This window comes from Sorex fumeus, unplaced genomic scaffold (assembly GCF_029834395.1).
Source record: "Sorex fumeus unplaced genomic scaffold, SorFum_2.1 ptg000029l, whole genome shotgun sequence".
In the NCBI taxonomy this organism is placed as follows: domain Eukaryota; kingdom Metazoa; phylum Chordata; class Mammalia; order Eulipotyphla; family Soricidae; genus Sorex; species Sorex fumeus.
In genome coordinates this window covers 410691-428428 of record NW_026606086.1, presented here as the reverse complement: position 1 = coordinate 428428, position 17738 = coordinate 410691, and the positions used below count along the sequence as shown (strand labels likewise).

Here is a 17738-nt window from a genome sequence, read left to right as displayed (position 1 = left end):
GTGGTAAATGTTTTATCTTCTGTGGCCCTTTTGTTTATTTATTTGAAGTAAAAAAAAAACATTTTATTTGGTGACCTTTAGGAAGAGGACGAGCGGAGAGAGAGTAACATTTCAGGAGAGACCGTGGGCTTCTCCAAAGGCAGAGAGAGCCCCTACACACATCCCAACATTAGAAAGGAAAGCACAAAAGTCCCCATCTCAAGGAGAGCTGCAGGCACCACGTTTGCTCAGCTACATGGGCACAAGCAGCTCAGGGGCTCGGGCAGCATAGGAGCCTTCAGTGGACCTTTCAAGGGTGGGTGTGCACCCCCCTCTTCTCCTTGACGGAGCGGCATGTCTTCTGATTGTTACTTCATGTGGCTCCAAGTTTTTCAGACACAGGATTGGTTACTTCAGCCTGAATTTATACACCTGGCTTTGGGGAATCTAAATTTTTATCCTAAAGTGGTTTTGAATTTTATTTGGGGGCTCGTGCCAGGCAGTGCTCAGGACTTACTCCTGGCTTTGCACTTAGGATCACTCCTGGCAGTGCTCAGTGGACAGTATGGGGTGCTGGGGATAGAACCCCGGGTCAGCTGAATGCAAAGCAAGCACTGAGATAAATACACACTTCTCTCTTCATCTCTGTGAGAATTCCCGTTTGCCGTAAACCCATGAGAATTCTTTAATGTGTGTGTCGATATCTTGGGTCTCACTAACCAGACATACATTCTGCCATTTCTAACGTGGGCCTCAGTCTCCGATTCCTCCTGTCAGTTTTCGGAGGCATCTGACACTCGGAACATGCTCCTTGTTCACCCACTCACCCGGGGACCAGGGAGACTCGGCTTGTTGCTGTAAGTTACGCCTCATTCAATGTGTCACCTGCCTGCATCACTGGTGCTATGGCCCAGTGCATGTGATCTAAACATGCATGACCCAGTGCCGCAAGGTGGGATGGAGGGAGTACCCAGTGGCCCTGCCGGCTTCTCCCAGGGGTGCACAGATTCGAACCACTGAGTAGGATACGAACAGCCACAACTGTCCTGGACCCCAGACTTTAATGAGATCCCCCACTTCACACGCACCTCTGTCTCTCTCCCAATATGCATCCCACGAGCCACACTTCTGTCCCCTCTCATGTCCTTTCCAGGCTGTGGCGTTGCCCATTCTTGGCTGAACGTCCGTCCCCACCCTGTGCTCCCCCACACACGTCCTTTTGTGTGTGTTTTAATTGTTGTCATTGCTTGCTAATCATTTATTCAAGAAATAGCACTTCTTCCTGGGATTAGGTGTTTAAAAGAATTCTTTTTTGGGGGGTGGGGTGGGGCTGCAACAAGTTCTTTTTTTCTTTCTGTTCTCCATTTCCCAAAGTTATTAACTTGTTTCTTTAAATTCAAATGGACACAATGATACGCTGGTTCTGGCATGTACACACAGGCAAACTTTTTCTCCCTCACAGTCAGTAAAATTTCACTAAACTTCTGCAAGCATCAAAGCCTGGGCCCCTCCCTCCGCAATAGTCTGGGAGCCATTGAGCGTGGGTTTTAGGGCAGTTGTGCACTGGCCTCCCTCTGGGTTGATTTCTGGCACAGGAAGGGAAGTCGAGACCCCAGGGGCCGTGAGAACCCTCAGGGTCTGCGACCAGCAGTCCGTGGCCAGCGGGTCCAAGGAGACTCAGTTTGCTGGGGGTTCCCGGAGGTTCGTGCCCAGCTGCAGCAACAGCAGGGCGCGGTGGGGAGAGGATGGTTGGCCCCCTCCCCTTCTGCCGAGACCTGCCCCCGGGGCCAGGTGGGAGGGCGGGGGGGGGGGGCAGAGGTCGGGCCCTCCGACTCGGAGAATTGGATGCAGGAGAGACCCCCAACCTCGGGGTCAGAAGAAGCCGAGCCCGTCCACGCCTTGCTGCTTACATTTGAGCCTTAGTTTCCCCACCTGGAGTGGAGGTTGCCCCGGAGCAGGCGTGGGCGTGGGTGGTGAGTTTCGGGCGGGGGTGCTGCAGCGGGGACAGCCCCCTGCCCGCATGTGCGGGCCGCCGGGCCACCGCTGACCCCCATCTCCTAGACCGCGCAGAGCCGGGTGACCCCAAGGATGGAGACGCGGAGCCCGAAGACTGAGCCCGACGCCGCCGCCGGACCCGGACCCTGCGCCACACTCCAGGGGCCCCTGCCACCCGCCCCGCCCAGCCCGAGGGGCCGGAAGCCCAGGCCGCCGCCCAGGCCCGCAGACAGACGCCTCCGGACTCAGACCCCCGCGCCCGGGTGCCGCGTCCGTGTCCCAGGACTCGCGGGCCCTGCGCTCCCCGGGGCCCGCCCACCGCTGCCCCCAGGAAAGACGGTCACGTGGCCTCGGGGTGCGCCTCGCTGGGCGCCGGGGACTGGGGTCCTCCCCGCGTCGGGGAGACGGGCGCCGGGGGTCGCCCGCCGGGAGTCGCCGGCCCTGCTCCGGCCCCCGCCAACCAACCTGGCGCCACGGAGCTTGGGCATCCGGCCGGAGGCCCCCCAGGGACCCCTGCCCCCTCCTGCGGCTCCGCAGCCACGGGCCATTCCCCGAGGGGCGGGCAGGGAACCCCCGGGACGCGGGGACCCGGGCCTGAGCGAGGCGCTGCTGGGTGCGGGTGGGCGGGATCCCCCCCCAGGCAGGGCCCGGCACCTTGCAGTTCGCACGGCGGCCAGCAGAGGGCGGGGCAAGCCGCTCATCTGCCTGCTGGTGCTGCAGGTCGGTCCCTCACTGGGCAGGACCCGGCGATGGCCAGGGGAATCCGAGGACACCCTGAGACCGCTCCCAGGAGCCCGGGTGGGGCGGGGGCGGGGAACATGCCCTCGCAAGGCCAGCTGGCAGTGCAAGGGAGATGACGCCAGGGCGCCCTCGTCCCCCCGCCCCCAGCTTCCCGGGAGGGTCCCTCCGAGGGAGCAGAGGCAGCGCTGTGCCCTGGCTCTGCTGGGGGCCTGGGGGTTCTGTACAGCCCCCGGGGACCGCTGATTCTTGGCGGCCTGTGCCCTGGTTCGGTGGGTGGGGCACCCTCAGCGCCCCTAGCGGGATGGTGGGAGATGAGGGGGCATGGGGCCCTGGGGTCAGAGCTGGGGGCTCTTCTGCTTCCGCATGGGGGTCACAGAGACCTTGGTGACCTGGGCCCTCTGGGCTGGGGCCCGCCTGCAGCCCCTGCTGTAGCCTGGGCGGGCGAGTCGCGGGGGCCATCCCAGCTGCAGCAGTGCTTGGGGACCATGTGGCGCAGACCCCTGTGCTGCCTCTCTGCCCCCATGTTCTTGGTTCTTTAAAAGAAGCGTGTGGGAGCCAGAGACACTACAGTAGACAGGGCACTTGCTTGGCGTGCAGAAGACGCGGGCTCAAATCCCGGCACCCCATAAGGTCCCCCTGGGTCTGCCAGGAGTGGCCCCTGAGCATCGCCAGGTGTAGCCCCAACGGTCCCCGTCACTGACACTGTTCATCGATTTGCTCGAGCGGGCCCAGTAACGTATCCACTGTGACAATTGTTACTGTGTTTGGTATATTGAATAGGATACATCACGGGTAGCTAGCCAGGCTTTGCTGTGCGGGCGAGATACTCTCGGTAGCTTGCCGGGCTCTCAAGAGAACTCGGGTCGCCATGTTGGCCGCTTGCAAGGCAAACACCCTTTTTTTGGACCACACCCGGCAGTGCTCAGGGCTTACTCCTGGCTCTGCACTCAGGAATTACTCTTGGTGGAGCTCAGGGACCCTATGGGAAGCCGAGGATTGAACTCAGGTTGGGTCATGTGCCAGGCAAACGCACCTGGGCATTTGGGCCTCTCCCTCTGCCCCCACCCCCAGGAAAAACTTAAAAAAAATAAACTGATTGTGCAGAAGCCTTCCCGGCACTCGGGGGCAGGGACTGGCAGCATTGGGCTGGCAGCCTGCAGGCATTAGGGCCTGGGCCCTCGAGGTGACACAGCACCTGCCCAGTGCTGGGCCACACCCTGCAGTCCTTGGGGCTATACCCAGCAGTGCTCAGGGCTACTCCCAGCAGTACTGGTGGACTTACTCAGAAGTACTGGGGCTTTAATCCAGTAGCACTGGAGATATTCCTAGGAATACTGGAACTCTTCCCAGCAGCGCTTGGAGCTTTAGCAGTTCTGGGCAGTTCCAAGAAGTCCCTGGGACCTAGGGCTCAGACCGGCAGGCTCCAGGGCGGGGGTGCCCGCAGCATGGGTCCTTTTCTGCCTTTCAGCACACGGGGTGTAAGCTCTAACCTTGATCTCCTTGCCCTGATTCTTTTTTGCCCTACTTTTGGTTTTGTTTTGGGCCACACCCTGTGGTGCTCGTCCAGTCCTGGCTCACTGCAGGGCGAGGATATATTGGCTGCTCCTGGGGGTACTTGAGGGACGCAGTACTTGGGTGCAAGTCCTTCCATCTCCCCAGCCCTGATTTTTAGTTCTTTTTTCCTGGGGAGGCGGGGGTCACACCCACCAACTGACCCCCTGGCGCCGTATAATCCCATCAATGGCCAAGACTCAGAGACTATAAAAACCAGCTCCAGGAATCGCGCGGCCGCATTTGCGGCCGTGCGACATCTTATTATAACATCTTATTATCTCATTCCTACTTTGGACAAACTGGCAGGCTACCAAATGTAACCTGCCCACACGGCAGAGTCTGGCAAACTCCCCGTGGCGTACCCAATATACCAAATTCCAGTAACAGTGATGGGTCTCATTCTATTAAAGAGCCTTGAAATAGCACTTTCTTAAAAATCTCAGGGCTAGGATGAAGGAGACATTACTGGGGCCTGCTCGAGGCAATCCACGAATAACAGGATGGTCATGATTCGTGAACTCTTTTGTCTTTTAGAGAATCCGAGTTCATAAGAGACTCCGATGAAGAGAAAGCTTCCCTGCAGAAATCCATCAGTATTACCAGTAACATGCTCACGGAGAAGGACACAGAGCTGGAGAAGCTGAGGAATGAGGTTGAGTCCCGGCCCCGCCCACTTGGACCCGAGCCAAGCCCATCTCCGCCAGGGCCACGCCTACATGACCGAGCCACGCTCATCTCACTCTGAACCACGCCCAAATTGGCCTGAGCCATGCCCACTCCGGCTTGAGCCACTCCCATGTCGGCCCAGGCCACACCCACATGGGGGTCACAGCCATGTGGGCCTAAGCCACACCCCTGTGTTGCAGGTCTCCCTGTTCAGGGCAGAAAATGCCTCTGCCAAGTCCTTGCTTTCAGTTGTTCAGTCCCTGGAATCTGACAAGGTGAAACTGGAGCTCAAGGTCAAAAACTTGGAGCTTCAACTCAAAGAGAACAGAAGGCAACTCCAGATTTCTGCAGGTAAAATGCTACCGCTGAGGGTTGCCTGCTCTCTGCCCTCCCCCAAACCTCCGGGGGCCCCAGCCCCCCCTGCCCTGCCCCCCTCCCCCCAGCTGGCTGCACAGGAGGGTGAACTTGGGCACCTGCCCGGAGCATGGGCTCACGGTAGCATCCCTGGGTCCACAAGCACTGGCGCCAAAATAAGAGCCCGAAACAAGGCGAAAAGGCACTTTGGGGATGGGGGTCAGTTTGGTTTTGGGGTCACACCTTGCGGTGCTCAGAATTTACTGCTGGCTCTGCTCAGGGATCACCCTGCTCAGGGGACCATTCAGGGGACCAGAGATCTAACCCCCTACCTGCTGAAATGTTGCTGCCCCCAAAAGGCACATTTTCAAAGACCTACACTCACTCTTTGTTTTTTAACTAAAAGGTAATTCTGATTCTCGAGCAGATGAGGACGAAAGGGCCCAGGAGAATCAGGTAATATTTCTTTGCTGTGTTGCTTCCTTGTTATGTTTTATTTTGCCTGTTAGTTTGGGGACCAAACCCCGTGGTGCTCAGGGCTTACCCCTGGCTCTACACTCAGGAATCGCTCCTGGTAAGGCTTGGGGAACCATGTCGGGTGCCGGGGATCAACCCAGGTCAGTGGGGTACAAAGCAGATACCTAAGCTATTGCTCTGGCCCTTGTTGGGTTCTGTTGTTGCTGTTTTTGTTGTTTCATAAGGTTGTTCACATTATTTGATTACATTCAATATTTCAACACCAATTTATTTGATTACATTCAATATTTCAACTCCCGTTGTTCATCGACTTGCTTGAGCGGGTCCAGTAACAACTCCATCGTGAGACTTGTTGTTACTGTGTCTGGCATATTGAATACGTCACGGGTAGCTTGCCAGGCTTTGCCATCCGGGCGAGATACTCTCAGTAGCTTGCCGGGCTCTCCGAGAGGGGCGGAGGAATTGAACTTGGGTCGGCCATGTTGGCTGCGTGCAAGGCAAACGCCCTACCGCGGTGCTATGGCTCCAGCCCATAATATATATATATGTATATATATTCACATATATATATGAGATTGATATCCAAGGCTAGGAAAATGGGTCCAGGAGGACTGGTCAATGGTTGGAAGCTACCACAAGCATCGGGGACAGAGGATAGTTATGATAGAGTAGGGACCAGTCTGGCAATAATGCTTGGAAATGGTTGGAAATCACTTTGGACGGAACTGGGTGTTGAAAGTAGGTAAAGAGATATACATAATAATCTTTCAATATCTGTATTCTAAACCAAAAGGCGTGTGTCAGAGACAGGGGGAGAGAGAAAAGAGGGAGAGAGGGAGTGGAGAGAGAGCACTGCAGAAAGGAGGAGGGAGAGAGAGGTGCCTTGCCTGCCTGGGGGCGTAGGGAGACTGGGAACATTGGTGGTGAGCAATGTACACTGGCGAAGGGACAGGTGTTGGAACATGATATGACTGAAATCCAATCATGATCAACTCTGTATTTCATTAGGATTTAAAAAATTCAAAAGAAAATAACATTTTTAAAAAGAAAAAACAAATTTAAGTCAATCTTGAAATTTTGAGCGAGCAGCAGTGCAGTGGGCTGGTGAGTGATGCTAGCAAAGCCTCACCGGGCAGCTGTGGTGGGAGTCAGTTCCCACGCTCCAGAAGCTTCCGAAGCTTGGCGCCTCTCCCTGGTCCAAACGGAGCCTTAATCATCAGCGTTCTTTGGGGGGCTGCAGGGGCTGAAGCATATGAAGCATATCCCGCCTGCAGGCAAATGCCTTAATCCCTGTACTATCTCCAGCCCCCGAAGGTGAGACTTTTAAGCAGGACGAAGACCAATTTTATCTTTAGTCATTTCGTTTCTTTTATTTATTTATTTTGCTTTTTGGGTCACATCGAGAAATGCTCAGGGCTTACTCCTGGCTCTGCACTCAGGAATTAAGCCTGGTGTTGCTTGGGGGACCCTATGGCATGCTGGGGATCAAACCCGGGTGGGCCGTGTGCAAGGCAAACGTCCTAACCGCTGTGCGGTCGCTCTGGTCCCTTCTCTTTATTTTATTTCAACCAAAGAAACAAAACCAATGTTCTGCGCCCCACCGGCGGTGTGCAGGGGCTGCACGGGCAGGGGTTGCCCCGACATCTTAGCACCAGCGCTGCTGTCTCTGACACCAGTTCTCGGCTCCCGGGGGCTCGCGGGCCGCGGCGGGGACCTTGCGGGAGCCTTGGTCCCAGGGTGGGATGGTCCCGGGCAGGGTGGAACCAAGAGGTGGAGGGCAAGACCAGAAAGAGGCCCGGGGACTCCAGTGGCTTCTAGCTTCAGAAGGCGGTGTGATGTCACTCTTTTCACGTGACCGCGGCGTCACGTGGGGGCGGGGCTGGACGGTGCCAAGGCCAAGCACCTGTCCTTAGAGCAGGTGACCTGAACTTGCTGTGCAAGTTCCTGGACAAGTGCGGGGGCAGCAAGCTGAGGGCCCGGGTGGGCAGCGGCCTCTGGGGCCGGGGGCACCCACAGTGCCAGATGCCCAGAGAGAGGGGGCGTTGCGCTCCCCGCCCCTGCGGCTCGGCTCTGGGAAGGAAAACGGTGCCGACTCGAGTCGCTCTCCACAGGAAGAGCGCAACAACACGTCCAGGCACTCCCCGCTGTCCCCGTGTGCGGGGTGTCACGGCATGCTACCCTGGGAACCACTTTTCCAGATGCCTGTTCCTCCACAGTTTCCTTGGCAGTTCACCCATGGGGTTCATGACCCCAGTCTGACCCCAGGACACTGCATACACACTCTTTGTGGATGACAGTGAATGTGCTTCCGTGGCCAATAGCACCCCTTGCCCTGATGCTGTTTTTCTTCAGGCCACGGAATATGAGTGTGGCTCATATGCAGCTATTGCTAAATGCAAATTTTGTTTGTCCAGAGTTTGCAAATGACTGTTGTTTGCTGTTGGCCATTACTGAAATTGCTTTTACTAAAAGAATGGGATGCTTCTTCCTCCCGCAGGCAATAGTTTGGGATGAGTATCTCACAGGACCGTTTGGGTTGATTGCACAGTACTCACTTCTAAAGGTAAAAAGGTTTTGGTTATTATTACTTTTTTTGAAACTGTCATTCTGGACTCTAGCAAGAGTAATATGATGTTCCACTTCTGGAGTAACTGGTGTGCAGAGCTGTCTGGTTTTTAGAATCACTGATGCTGTTATGAGTGGTAAATGTTTTATCTTCTGTGGACCTTTTGTTTATTTATTTGAAGTAAAAAAAAAACATTTTATTTGGTGACCTTTAGGAAGAGGACGAGCGGAGAGAGAGTAACATTTCAGGAGAGACCGTGGGCTTCTCCAAAGACAGAGAGAGCCCCTACACACATCCCAACATTAGAAAGGAAAGCACAAAAGTCCCCATCTCAAGGAGAGCTGCAGGCACCACATTTGCTCGGCTACATGGGCACAAGCAGCTCAGGGGCTCGGGCAGCATAGGAGCCTTCAGTGGACCTTTCAAGGGTGGGTGTGCTCCCCCCTCTTCTCCTCGACGGAGCGGCATGTCTTCTGATTGTTACTTCATGTGGCTCCAAGTTTTTCAGACACAGGATTGGTTACTTCAGCCTGAATTTATACACCTGGCTTTGGGGAATCTAAATTTTTATCCTAAAGTGGTTTTGAATTTTATTTGGGGGCTCGTGCCAGGCAGTGCTCAGGACTTACTCCTGGCTTTGCACTCAGGATCACTCCTGGCAGTGCTCAGTGGATAGTATGGGGTGCTGGGGATAGAACCCCGGGTCAGCTGAATGCAAAGCAAGAACCTTAACCACTCTACTTTCTCCCTAGCCCCAGATCTCCTGAGCACTGCCCCAGGGCACCTCCTGGTGGTGATTCTTAGCACTTCGATGAGGCTTGGCGCTGTGGTGGCAGGGATATCCCAGGCCACTCCAGTGGCCTCTCTTGGGATGCACATGGCAATGCTTGAGACCCTTGTGGTGCCAGGGGGCGAAGTTGGCAGTCATGTGTCAGGCATGTACCATAACCCCTGCATTCTCTGACTCAACACTAAAGTCTACTGTGCTTTGGAGTGGGAGTGTTAGAACACCTGAGTTTTTGTTGTTGGTCTGTTTTGTTTGGGCCACCCCAGGCAGTGCTCAGACTTACCCCTAGCTCTGCACTCAGGAATGACTCTTGGTGGTGTTTGGGGACGGAGTGGGAGACCGGCAATCCAACCCGGGTTGGCTGCCTGCAGTGATGTCCAAGTTTGGGTCGGCTGCTAAGCTTTAGGGGTTCTGTTCACCATTTGTATGTGTGCTTTCCTAGGAACATGAGGTGGAGAAAATGTTCACACTCAAAGGAAGCTGGTGCAAGCAGCGGATGTCAAGAATATCATTTTTTTGTCAGACGCCCACTAGAACTGATGGATATAATTGCTGAAAATGTACTTAGGTATCTCAGAGCTGATGCTTGATCCATACGGAATCATTCCTCTGGTGGTTTTAGTGCTCATCAGGACACCTTTGCTTGCCAGCGCTTTAGGAAGTGGATCTTTGGACAGATGTGAGAGTGTGTCAGAGGAGAATGGGGGGTCAGGAGTAGGATACTCTGCAGTCAGCCAAGGATAGATCCTCGGAACCCAGTGTGGTCCCCAAGTCTTCCGGGAGTGACTTCTGTGTGCATAGCCAGGAGTTATCCCTGAGCACCTGCAGGTGTGGCCCAAAAACTATAAATAGAGAATGGGAAACTTTGTAGATTTGGGCTTGGGGAGGCAGGGCAAACCACAGAAACCCACTCTCTCAGGACAGTAGAAAGCTCCAGCCTGTCGCAGTAGAAGGACCCAAATTTCTTTATAAAAAGAAAAGCAGCTAATGGTTCTTCTTCAAGTACTGATACCATATGCCAAAATTTCATAAGCAAAGTCAGGAGAAGCTGATTAAAATTTAATGCTGCAACATCTATGGAGGAAGTGCACCAGCCCAGTCTGCATTACGTTTGATCGACATGGCCCCTAAGGACTTAAAAGCATGCGGGGTATTTGCACAAGATCGGGCACGGTGTGGAGCAACCTTTTATTTTCCTAGCGACACCGCTTGATTAAATAGAAACTTTTTTTTTTTCTGCAAGAAACAGATGTCCATTGCAATAACCCTGAGAGGTTTTTGGGTTTTTTTCCCTCTTTTTGGGTGACACCCAGCAATGCACAGGGATTACTCCTGGCTCTGTACTCAGGAATTACCCCCGGTGGTGCTCAGGGGACCATACAGGATGCTGGGAACTGGGAATCGAATCCGAGTCGGCCGCGTGCAAGGCAAACGCCCTACCCACTGCACTGTTGCTCCAGCCCCAACCCTGAGAGTTTTCATGTCCCATCAATGGCCCAAGAGAAAGCAGCACTTCTCTTTGGCAGAGCACAGGTCAGCGGTTTCCAGTAAAAGCATCACATCAAGAGAGCAGGAAAACTTGAAACTTGGGCCGAGTCAGTAGTGGGGGGTTAGCTCATAAGCGTCTCTTTAGAGCCCACTGTGTGTCAGGCACAGGTGGGGCCCTGGGGAGCAGTCCTCGCGTCGGGGCCTCGGGCCAAGGCACGGTCCTTCTCTTGCAGTGAAGACAGACGTGGCCCCACAAGAGATTTCCACATTTTGTTTGTGCCCCGGCGTAGCCTGCTGTGTGAGCAGCGGCTGAAGGACCTGGGCGTCCTGGGCTCCTTCATCCGTAGGGAGGAGTACAGCCTGGACCTCATTCCCTTCGACAGGGACCTTCTCTCCATGGAGTCGGAGGGCGCCTTCAGAGTAAGTTCAGTGTTTGCCCTTTGAACTTGACACTCGTTTCTGCCTCTTTTGTGATGGTGACACTCACGCTGGCATTTTAGTGATTCCTGGAAGCGTCCAGTTTCTTCCTTTTGGGGAGAGATGGGAGTTGGTCCACACCCAGCAGTGCTCAAGGTTTACTCCTGGTTCTGTGCTCAAGGATCACTCCTGCGCATGCTCGGGGACCATATGTGGTACTGGGGCTAAAACCCAGATTGGCTGCGTGCAAGACCAGCGCCTTCCCCTGTGCTGTCTCTCCGGCCGCTGCTCCTCTTGCTTATGGAGAACCTCCTGTTCCAACAAATTGGCTTAAAATTGTTGTTGCCCTTACTGAATTCTCAAAAATCAGTTGTCCTTAAATGTGTTGATTTCTGGTGTTTCTCTGCTGCTGTTCGATATTTGTCCTTGTGCCTGTCACACCCTGAATTCACTGTGGCTGTGGAGGAAGCTTTGAGAGTGGAAGGCAGGGCCGCTCCAGCCAGAAAGAGTCAAGTCTGTCACTGCGTTTTTCCAGTTAGCCCTTTGTGAGTGATTTTGTTTCCATGACTCGCCTTTCCCCTTGATTGAGTCTTCGCAGGATCTGAAGACTTTTATCTTACATTTTCATTTTCTAGAAATAAAATTGCTTACATTTTTCATTCAAACTCGAGGTTCTGCAGTGTGACCTCAGGGCTGGGTGCAGGGTGTGCGGGAAATTCTGTTTCTCCCACATGCCCGTCCCAGCCCGTTTCCTACTGGTTATTTTCAGCACATATTTATTTGTCTGCTTTGCTTTGGTTTTTGCTTGGGACCTCACCTGGTGATGCTCAGGGGTTACTCTTGGGGGTCCTCAGGGGTCCATATTTGACTCTTTGATGCCAGGGAAGCACCTTCCCACTATACTATCTATTTGGGCCCCCGGAGTTTTTCTTTTTTAAATATTGTCTTTTTCTGAAATCTGGATTTTTGTTTGCAAATATGATTTTATATGTTTTGTTTACTATCTTTATGACAGGGAGCACTTCTGAAAAATTTCTCTTTCAAAGTGTCAGCTTGGCTCTTAGGGGCACCTGGGCCAGAACTCTGGCTCTTTCTTCTGTGGGGTGAGGTTTCTCCATGCTTAGGCCCTTAATGGAATCTGTAAACCCTAAGCATTGATTTATGTGAGTTTTCAACCACATGTTTTTCCTATAGCATATTCTTCACTGGAAATAGGGAACATTGGGCATGGCTGGAGTTCTGGCAGGCCGAGTGGGACCCCTCTCCCCAAAGTGGTAAACACCACCTAGAGTGTGCGACCCTCAGCCTCAGCGAGAAAGGGAGGGAAAGGGAAAATAAATACCAGAATGAAGGGGAAGATGCAAGGGGGAAACACATCAGCTTGAAAATGTCTTCTAAAAATGGCGTACCAGGGCCAGAGAGATAGTAATGTTGGTAGGGCACTTGCCTTGTCCCTTGCAGACCCGGGTTCATTCCCTGGCACCCCATATGGTCCCCAAAGCCCCGCCAGGTATGACCCCCAGTGCCAAGCCAGGGAGTCAGCCTGAACCCATGCATTACCCCAACGCTCCCAGTGCCTGTCTACGCCCTCTGCGCCCTCTATCATTGAAAGCTTGTGCAGGTGTGTTTGAGATGCGACCGCATTTCCCTGCAATCCTTGGGCGTGTGAGTTAATTTGTGGTACTGCTGCTGCTGGTCTCAAGACACGACCTTTCTAGAATGCAGGTGCATCACCAGATTTCCGCGCACCATTTCCCCTCGGCATGTTGGTCTCAGCAGCACCTTAAGAGAAAGAACCTGGGGCTCGCTTGGGTTCTGGGCTGCTGTCATCCAGCTGCCTGTGGGTTTGCTCACGTCTCTGGGCTTAAGCCTGTGGAATCCAGAACTTTCCTGGGCTCCCCCGATGGTCTCTCCCAACCCCAGTCATGAAGCAGGGAGGGGCTTGCATGCCCTTGTTTGGTGACAGGACACAGGCCTGCATGCCTCTGTGTATTAATAGGATATGGGCCTGCCTGCCCCTGTGTGGTGACAGAACAGGGGCCTGCCCGGCCCTGTGTGGTGACAGGACTAGGGGTTCGCCTTCCATCCGAGCCATTGCAGGTCTGGGAGCGGCCTCTCTGCTCCCTTTCCCAGTCGGCAGTGCGAAAGCGTTGAGGAAGCGGCTTGGTCAGCCCAGCTGAGGATAGGAGCTGTCTCGGTCACACCCAGGGTTGGTCCTGGCCCTGCGTGGGCGGGGCAAGGCCATCCGAACAGACAGACCTGAGACAGGTCGGAGGCAAGGGCCCCACTCGCCCCCGTGGATGCTGCATTCACGCCTTCTCTCCCGCCCTGAGCCACTATGGCCCCCGAGCCCGCATCACCTGGGGAGCCCCGAGTTCAGGACAGGAGGGACCCACACACCACCAGTTATGACCCTAGGGGCTTTTAAAGAGGAATTGCAAGGGCTGGAGCTATATACATTCGGAGGGCATTTGCCTTGCACGCAGCTGACCCAGGTTCAATCCCCTGCATCCCATATGGTCCCCGAAGCACCACCAGAATAATTCCTGAGTGCAGAGCCAGGGGTATCCCCTGAGCCTCACTGGGTGGGAGTTGTTAGAGGTGTCTCTGTAGTAATACGCTGTTTTTCAAAATGAATGTTTTGTTTGGGTGCTCGGGGCTGGGCAGGGCCGGGCAGGAGCCGGCTTAGCTGTCCGCAAGCAGACACAGTTCCCGCTCTGAACAGTCACCTGGGCCCCTGAGCAATTTGAAAGAGTCCCCCTAATGCTTTCCTTCCACTGAATCTTCCTCTCTGCTCTGCTCCAATGCGGAGTTTCTGGTCCATTTCTGAGGACTCTTTGGACATCCCGACCAGGATGTTTTGGACTGAAGTGTGAGGCTGCACCCCAGACTTGGCAGAGACATCCTACGGGATCTTTGGAGATGTTATGCTCACTCTGGGCCAGGCTCTCTGGGAGGTCTCCCTCTGCAGCCCGCCCTCAGTCTGCACCCCTCGTCCTCACGCCTTTGGGGTGCACGCCTGTTGGCCGCTGCCTTACAGAGGTTCAAAGATTCCACGATGAGGGGCTGGAGCAATAGCACAGCAGGTAGGGCATTTGCTTTGCATGCGGCCGACGCGGGTTTGATTGCCAGCATCCCATATGGTCCCCCGAGCACCACTAGGAGTAGTTCCTGAGTGCATGAGCCAGGAGTAACCCCAGTGCATTGCCGGGTGTGACCCAAAAAGAAAAAAATCAAAAAGAGAGTCCTGCGATGGGCACCAGCAGTGCCGCCCCATCAGGTGGAGTGCAGGTGAAGCGCGTTGTGTGATTTCCCTCCTCTGCTCTCTGCACTTGCTGGATGAAGGGATTCAGGCACAGGAGAGATCTTGAGGCCCCGCTGGGGACCGTGTGTGCTCCGTCAGCCCTGCTGAACCGCCCAGCTGTGGGGCGTGTGTGTGCTCTTTGCTCTTTCTGGGCCAAAGATGTTTCTTTTTGTCTGTGTGTTAAATGGACCTTGTGGCCCTTGTCCGAGACCGTGGCTGCCCTCCTGCTGTCCCCTGTGACACTCGCTGCTGTATGTGGGAGAGGCTGCCTGCCCTTCCACAAGCCCAGAGTGTTCTGCTGTGTGGTCACGCGGGCATGCGGAGGCCAGCCTTTCCTCGCCCGCCCACCAATGCTTGCCCCCAGTCGAGGTGCTGCCTTGGGGCCTCGGCGCTGACTCACAGAGCCTGTGCCCGCCTGGCCCTCTACCACAGGAGTGCTACCTGGACAGCGACCAGAGGAGCCTGTACCACGCGGCCAAGGGCCTGATGACGCTGCAGGGCTGTGCGGGACCATCCCCTAGATCTTCTGCAAGGGTGAGTGCGCCAGGGTGAGACGGGGCGGGGAGGGAGGCCTCTCTCCTGCGGGTGGGGTTTGGGGCTCCACCTCGCAGTGCTCTTGGCTCTGTGCTGGGGCCACCAAACTGAGGCTGTCTGCGTGCAAGGCGTGACCCCTGGCCTCTCTGCTGTCTCCCAGCCCTCTTTCCTTTTCTCTTTTCTGTTCTTTATCTTTTCTTTTCCATCCCTACTCTCCCTCCCTCTCTCGTCCTCTCCCTCCTCCCACCCTCTCTGTACCCAGCAGTGCTCGGGGCTCACTCCTGGCAGGGTTTGAGGGATCGTATGTGGTGCCAGGAATTGAACCTGTGTCAGTCACCTGCAAGGCAAGCATCCTACCCACCATACTGTCTCGGGCCTGTCTTGTTTAATTTTATTGTTCCATTTCTTTCTGTCTTATTTTTAAATTTTGAATTGCCGGGCTCCTTTTAGCTTCATTTTAAAATCCGCCCATTGCTAAAAAGGCTCTGCCTGATTCTGTACTTTGTTCCCAGCAAGTGGCCAATATGATGATCAGGATGAAGGGAGAGTTTACTGAAAGTCAGAATTCAATATTTCCTGTTTTTGATAACCTCTTGTTGCTTGATTGAAATGTGGATTTATTAACACCCCTTGCGACTCAGCTGACATATGAAGGACTCATCGATGAAATTTATGACATCCAGAACAGTAAGTGAAGTGACATCATTACTAATAGGTTAGCTGAGTAAAATCAATCTCAAAAGTGTCTGTTTTTAAAGGTGTGGCCTTTGTGTGTAAGTCAGAATACTTGAAAATGTCAGGCACTGACTTTCAGCCCAAGGTTAAAGCGAGCTCGAGCCAGGACACCATCGGGGAAACTGAGGCGAAGGCCTTGTGCAGAGGGCCATGCGGTGTGCAGCCCCGCTGCTTGGGCCGCCCAGGGAGGCGTGAGGAATAGAGCGTTTCTGAGGGGTGCCTGTGTCCGAGGTCAGGGGGCTTTGGCCCCGGATGTTAGATTCTGTAGCATTTCAGATCTGAGTGGGGGCTAGGAAAGCTCACGGGGCTAGTGCCAGGCTCACAGCCAGCGCTCGGTTCCATCCGCGCTCCTGCCTCGTCCAGTGAGCACTGAGCCTGGAGTAGCTCCTGCTGGGATACAGTCTGAGAAGTTTCCCACAGTCTGATTCGTGTCTTTTCTTCAGAACAGGGAGCCCCAGGCCGCAAGAGGGGTAACTCCGGCGCCTTCAGGAGGGGCCCTGGCCGGAGGCTGGGGAAACTGCCCTGGGGATAGAGCCCCGGTCTGGAAGGACAGGGATGCAGCTAACTGCATGGGGGCTCTCTGGGGACACAGAGCCCTGCAGCTGCTGAGTGCTGGCCGAGTCCAGACAGTGCTGTCTGTCCAGTGTGCCAAGCTGGTTATCGCAGAGTGGATTGCGATGGCGTGTGTGTGTGTGTGTGTGTGTGTGTGTGTGTGTGTTCGTGTGTGTTAGTGTGTATGTCACTGCAGTGGTGAATGCGTGGCTCAGTGACAGCGGCCACGGAAGCAGAACAGGACCACACATGGAGGCATTTCCACACAACAAAGCGTTTTCCTGCTTTTTAGTGATTATGGGGGTGTTTTCGGTTTGTTTTTTACTAGTTGTTCTGAAGGATAACTTCTTAAGTTGCTTCTTTTTGTGGGGACAGTCGTAAGCAGTGCCCAAGGGACTGTGGGGCTGATCTCGGTGATTTTCTGCTCTGTGGGCCCAGTCCGTGGCCCTGGGGCCACCGGGGCTGTGCCTGGCAGCAGCTGGGGGTGATGCCACACACACAGTCCCTCCCCAGACTCCTGCTACGAACTTTCACTGGCACGGGAGCACCCATTGCGAGGGGTCCCCACCTCCTGGTGCTTCTGCAAGTCCCTCGATGGATCTGGCAGAGGTGCTAGGGTTGCTGGTGCGGAGGTGTGAGAGATGGGGCTTGTGGGGTGCCTCCGTGGGGAAGGAGTTTCGGGAGCTCATAGTCTCTTCACATCACACACTTACTTCTGATCAAACATTTAATTAAGGGAGAGGGCTGGAGTGATAGCACAGAGGGTAGGGCGTTTGCCTTGCACGCGGCTCAGCCCGGATTCGATTCCCAGCATCCCATATGGTCCCCTGAGCACCGCCAGGAGTAATTCCTGAGTGCAGAGCCCGGAGTGACTTCTGTGCATTGCTGGGTGTGACCCCCCCAAAAAGAAACAATTAAGAGAAATCTAAAAAACAAGGGGAACTTGGGCTTCCTCATTACCCCCCAGCTCTGCGCCCGTGGCTGTACCGAGGGCGATGGCAGGCCCGTGTAGGAGCTGCGTGCAGGCTGCCTGGGCCAGCGGCTGCCCCTCTGCTTTGAGCTGGAATGCGAGGTCTTGCCGACCTTGTGTATCTCAGCATGTGCTCAGGCCCTGGGTCCCGCGGCCACCGTGGCGTGCTGTCTCCAGACGCTGGCGCCCGGGCTGTTCCGAGGGGCTTAGGATTTGGAAAGCATCCGAGAAGTATTTTTCTTCCGTCGGTCACTTTCTCTCCCCACATTCTCCGATGCAGGAGTTCTTGTTGTTGCTTTATGATTCTCAGCACCCACCCCACAGTGCTCAGGGCCCACACGGGGCAGTGCTCAGAGGAACAGACAGCTGGACTTGAACGTGCGCTGCCCCCGATGACCCGTCTCTCTGGACCCACAGCAGTGGAGCTGATTGTGTGTAGACACGTCGGGATTTGTGTTGAAAGTGGAGGAGATGATTTTTTGAAAGGAACCAAATTGGAGCTAGAAGCAGTGCAGTAGCTAGGGTGAGTTTGGTCCCCAGGACCACATATGGTTCCCCCAGTCACTGCCAAGAATTAGCCCAGAACACAGAGCCAGGAATAAGCCTTGAGCACTGACAG

The 17738-nt window shown here is 54.7% G+C and overlaps 1 protein-coding gene across 1 annotated transcript in view; it reads left to right on the top strand.

Annotated features, from left to right (window-relative positions):
* Positions 1-15470, top strand: part of LOC130024563 (CAP-Gly domain-containing linker protein 1-like) — a 49718-nt gene extending 34248 nt beyond the window's left edge. The window contains 5 exon segments of the mRNA XM_056115280.1: positions 4804-4921; positions 5136-5286; positions 5696-5763; positions 14761-14862; positions 15375-15470. Of these exon segments, the coding sequence (XP_055971255.1) occupies positions 4804-4921; positions 5136-5286; positions 5696-5763; positions 14761-14862; positions 15375-15470 (535 nt within the window).
* Positions 15471-17738: the final 2268 nt, after the last annotated feature.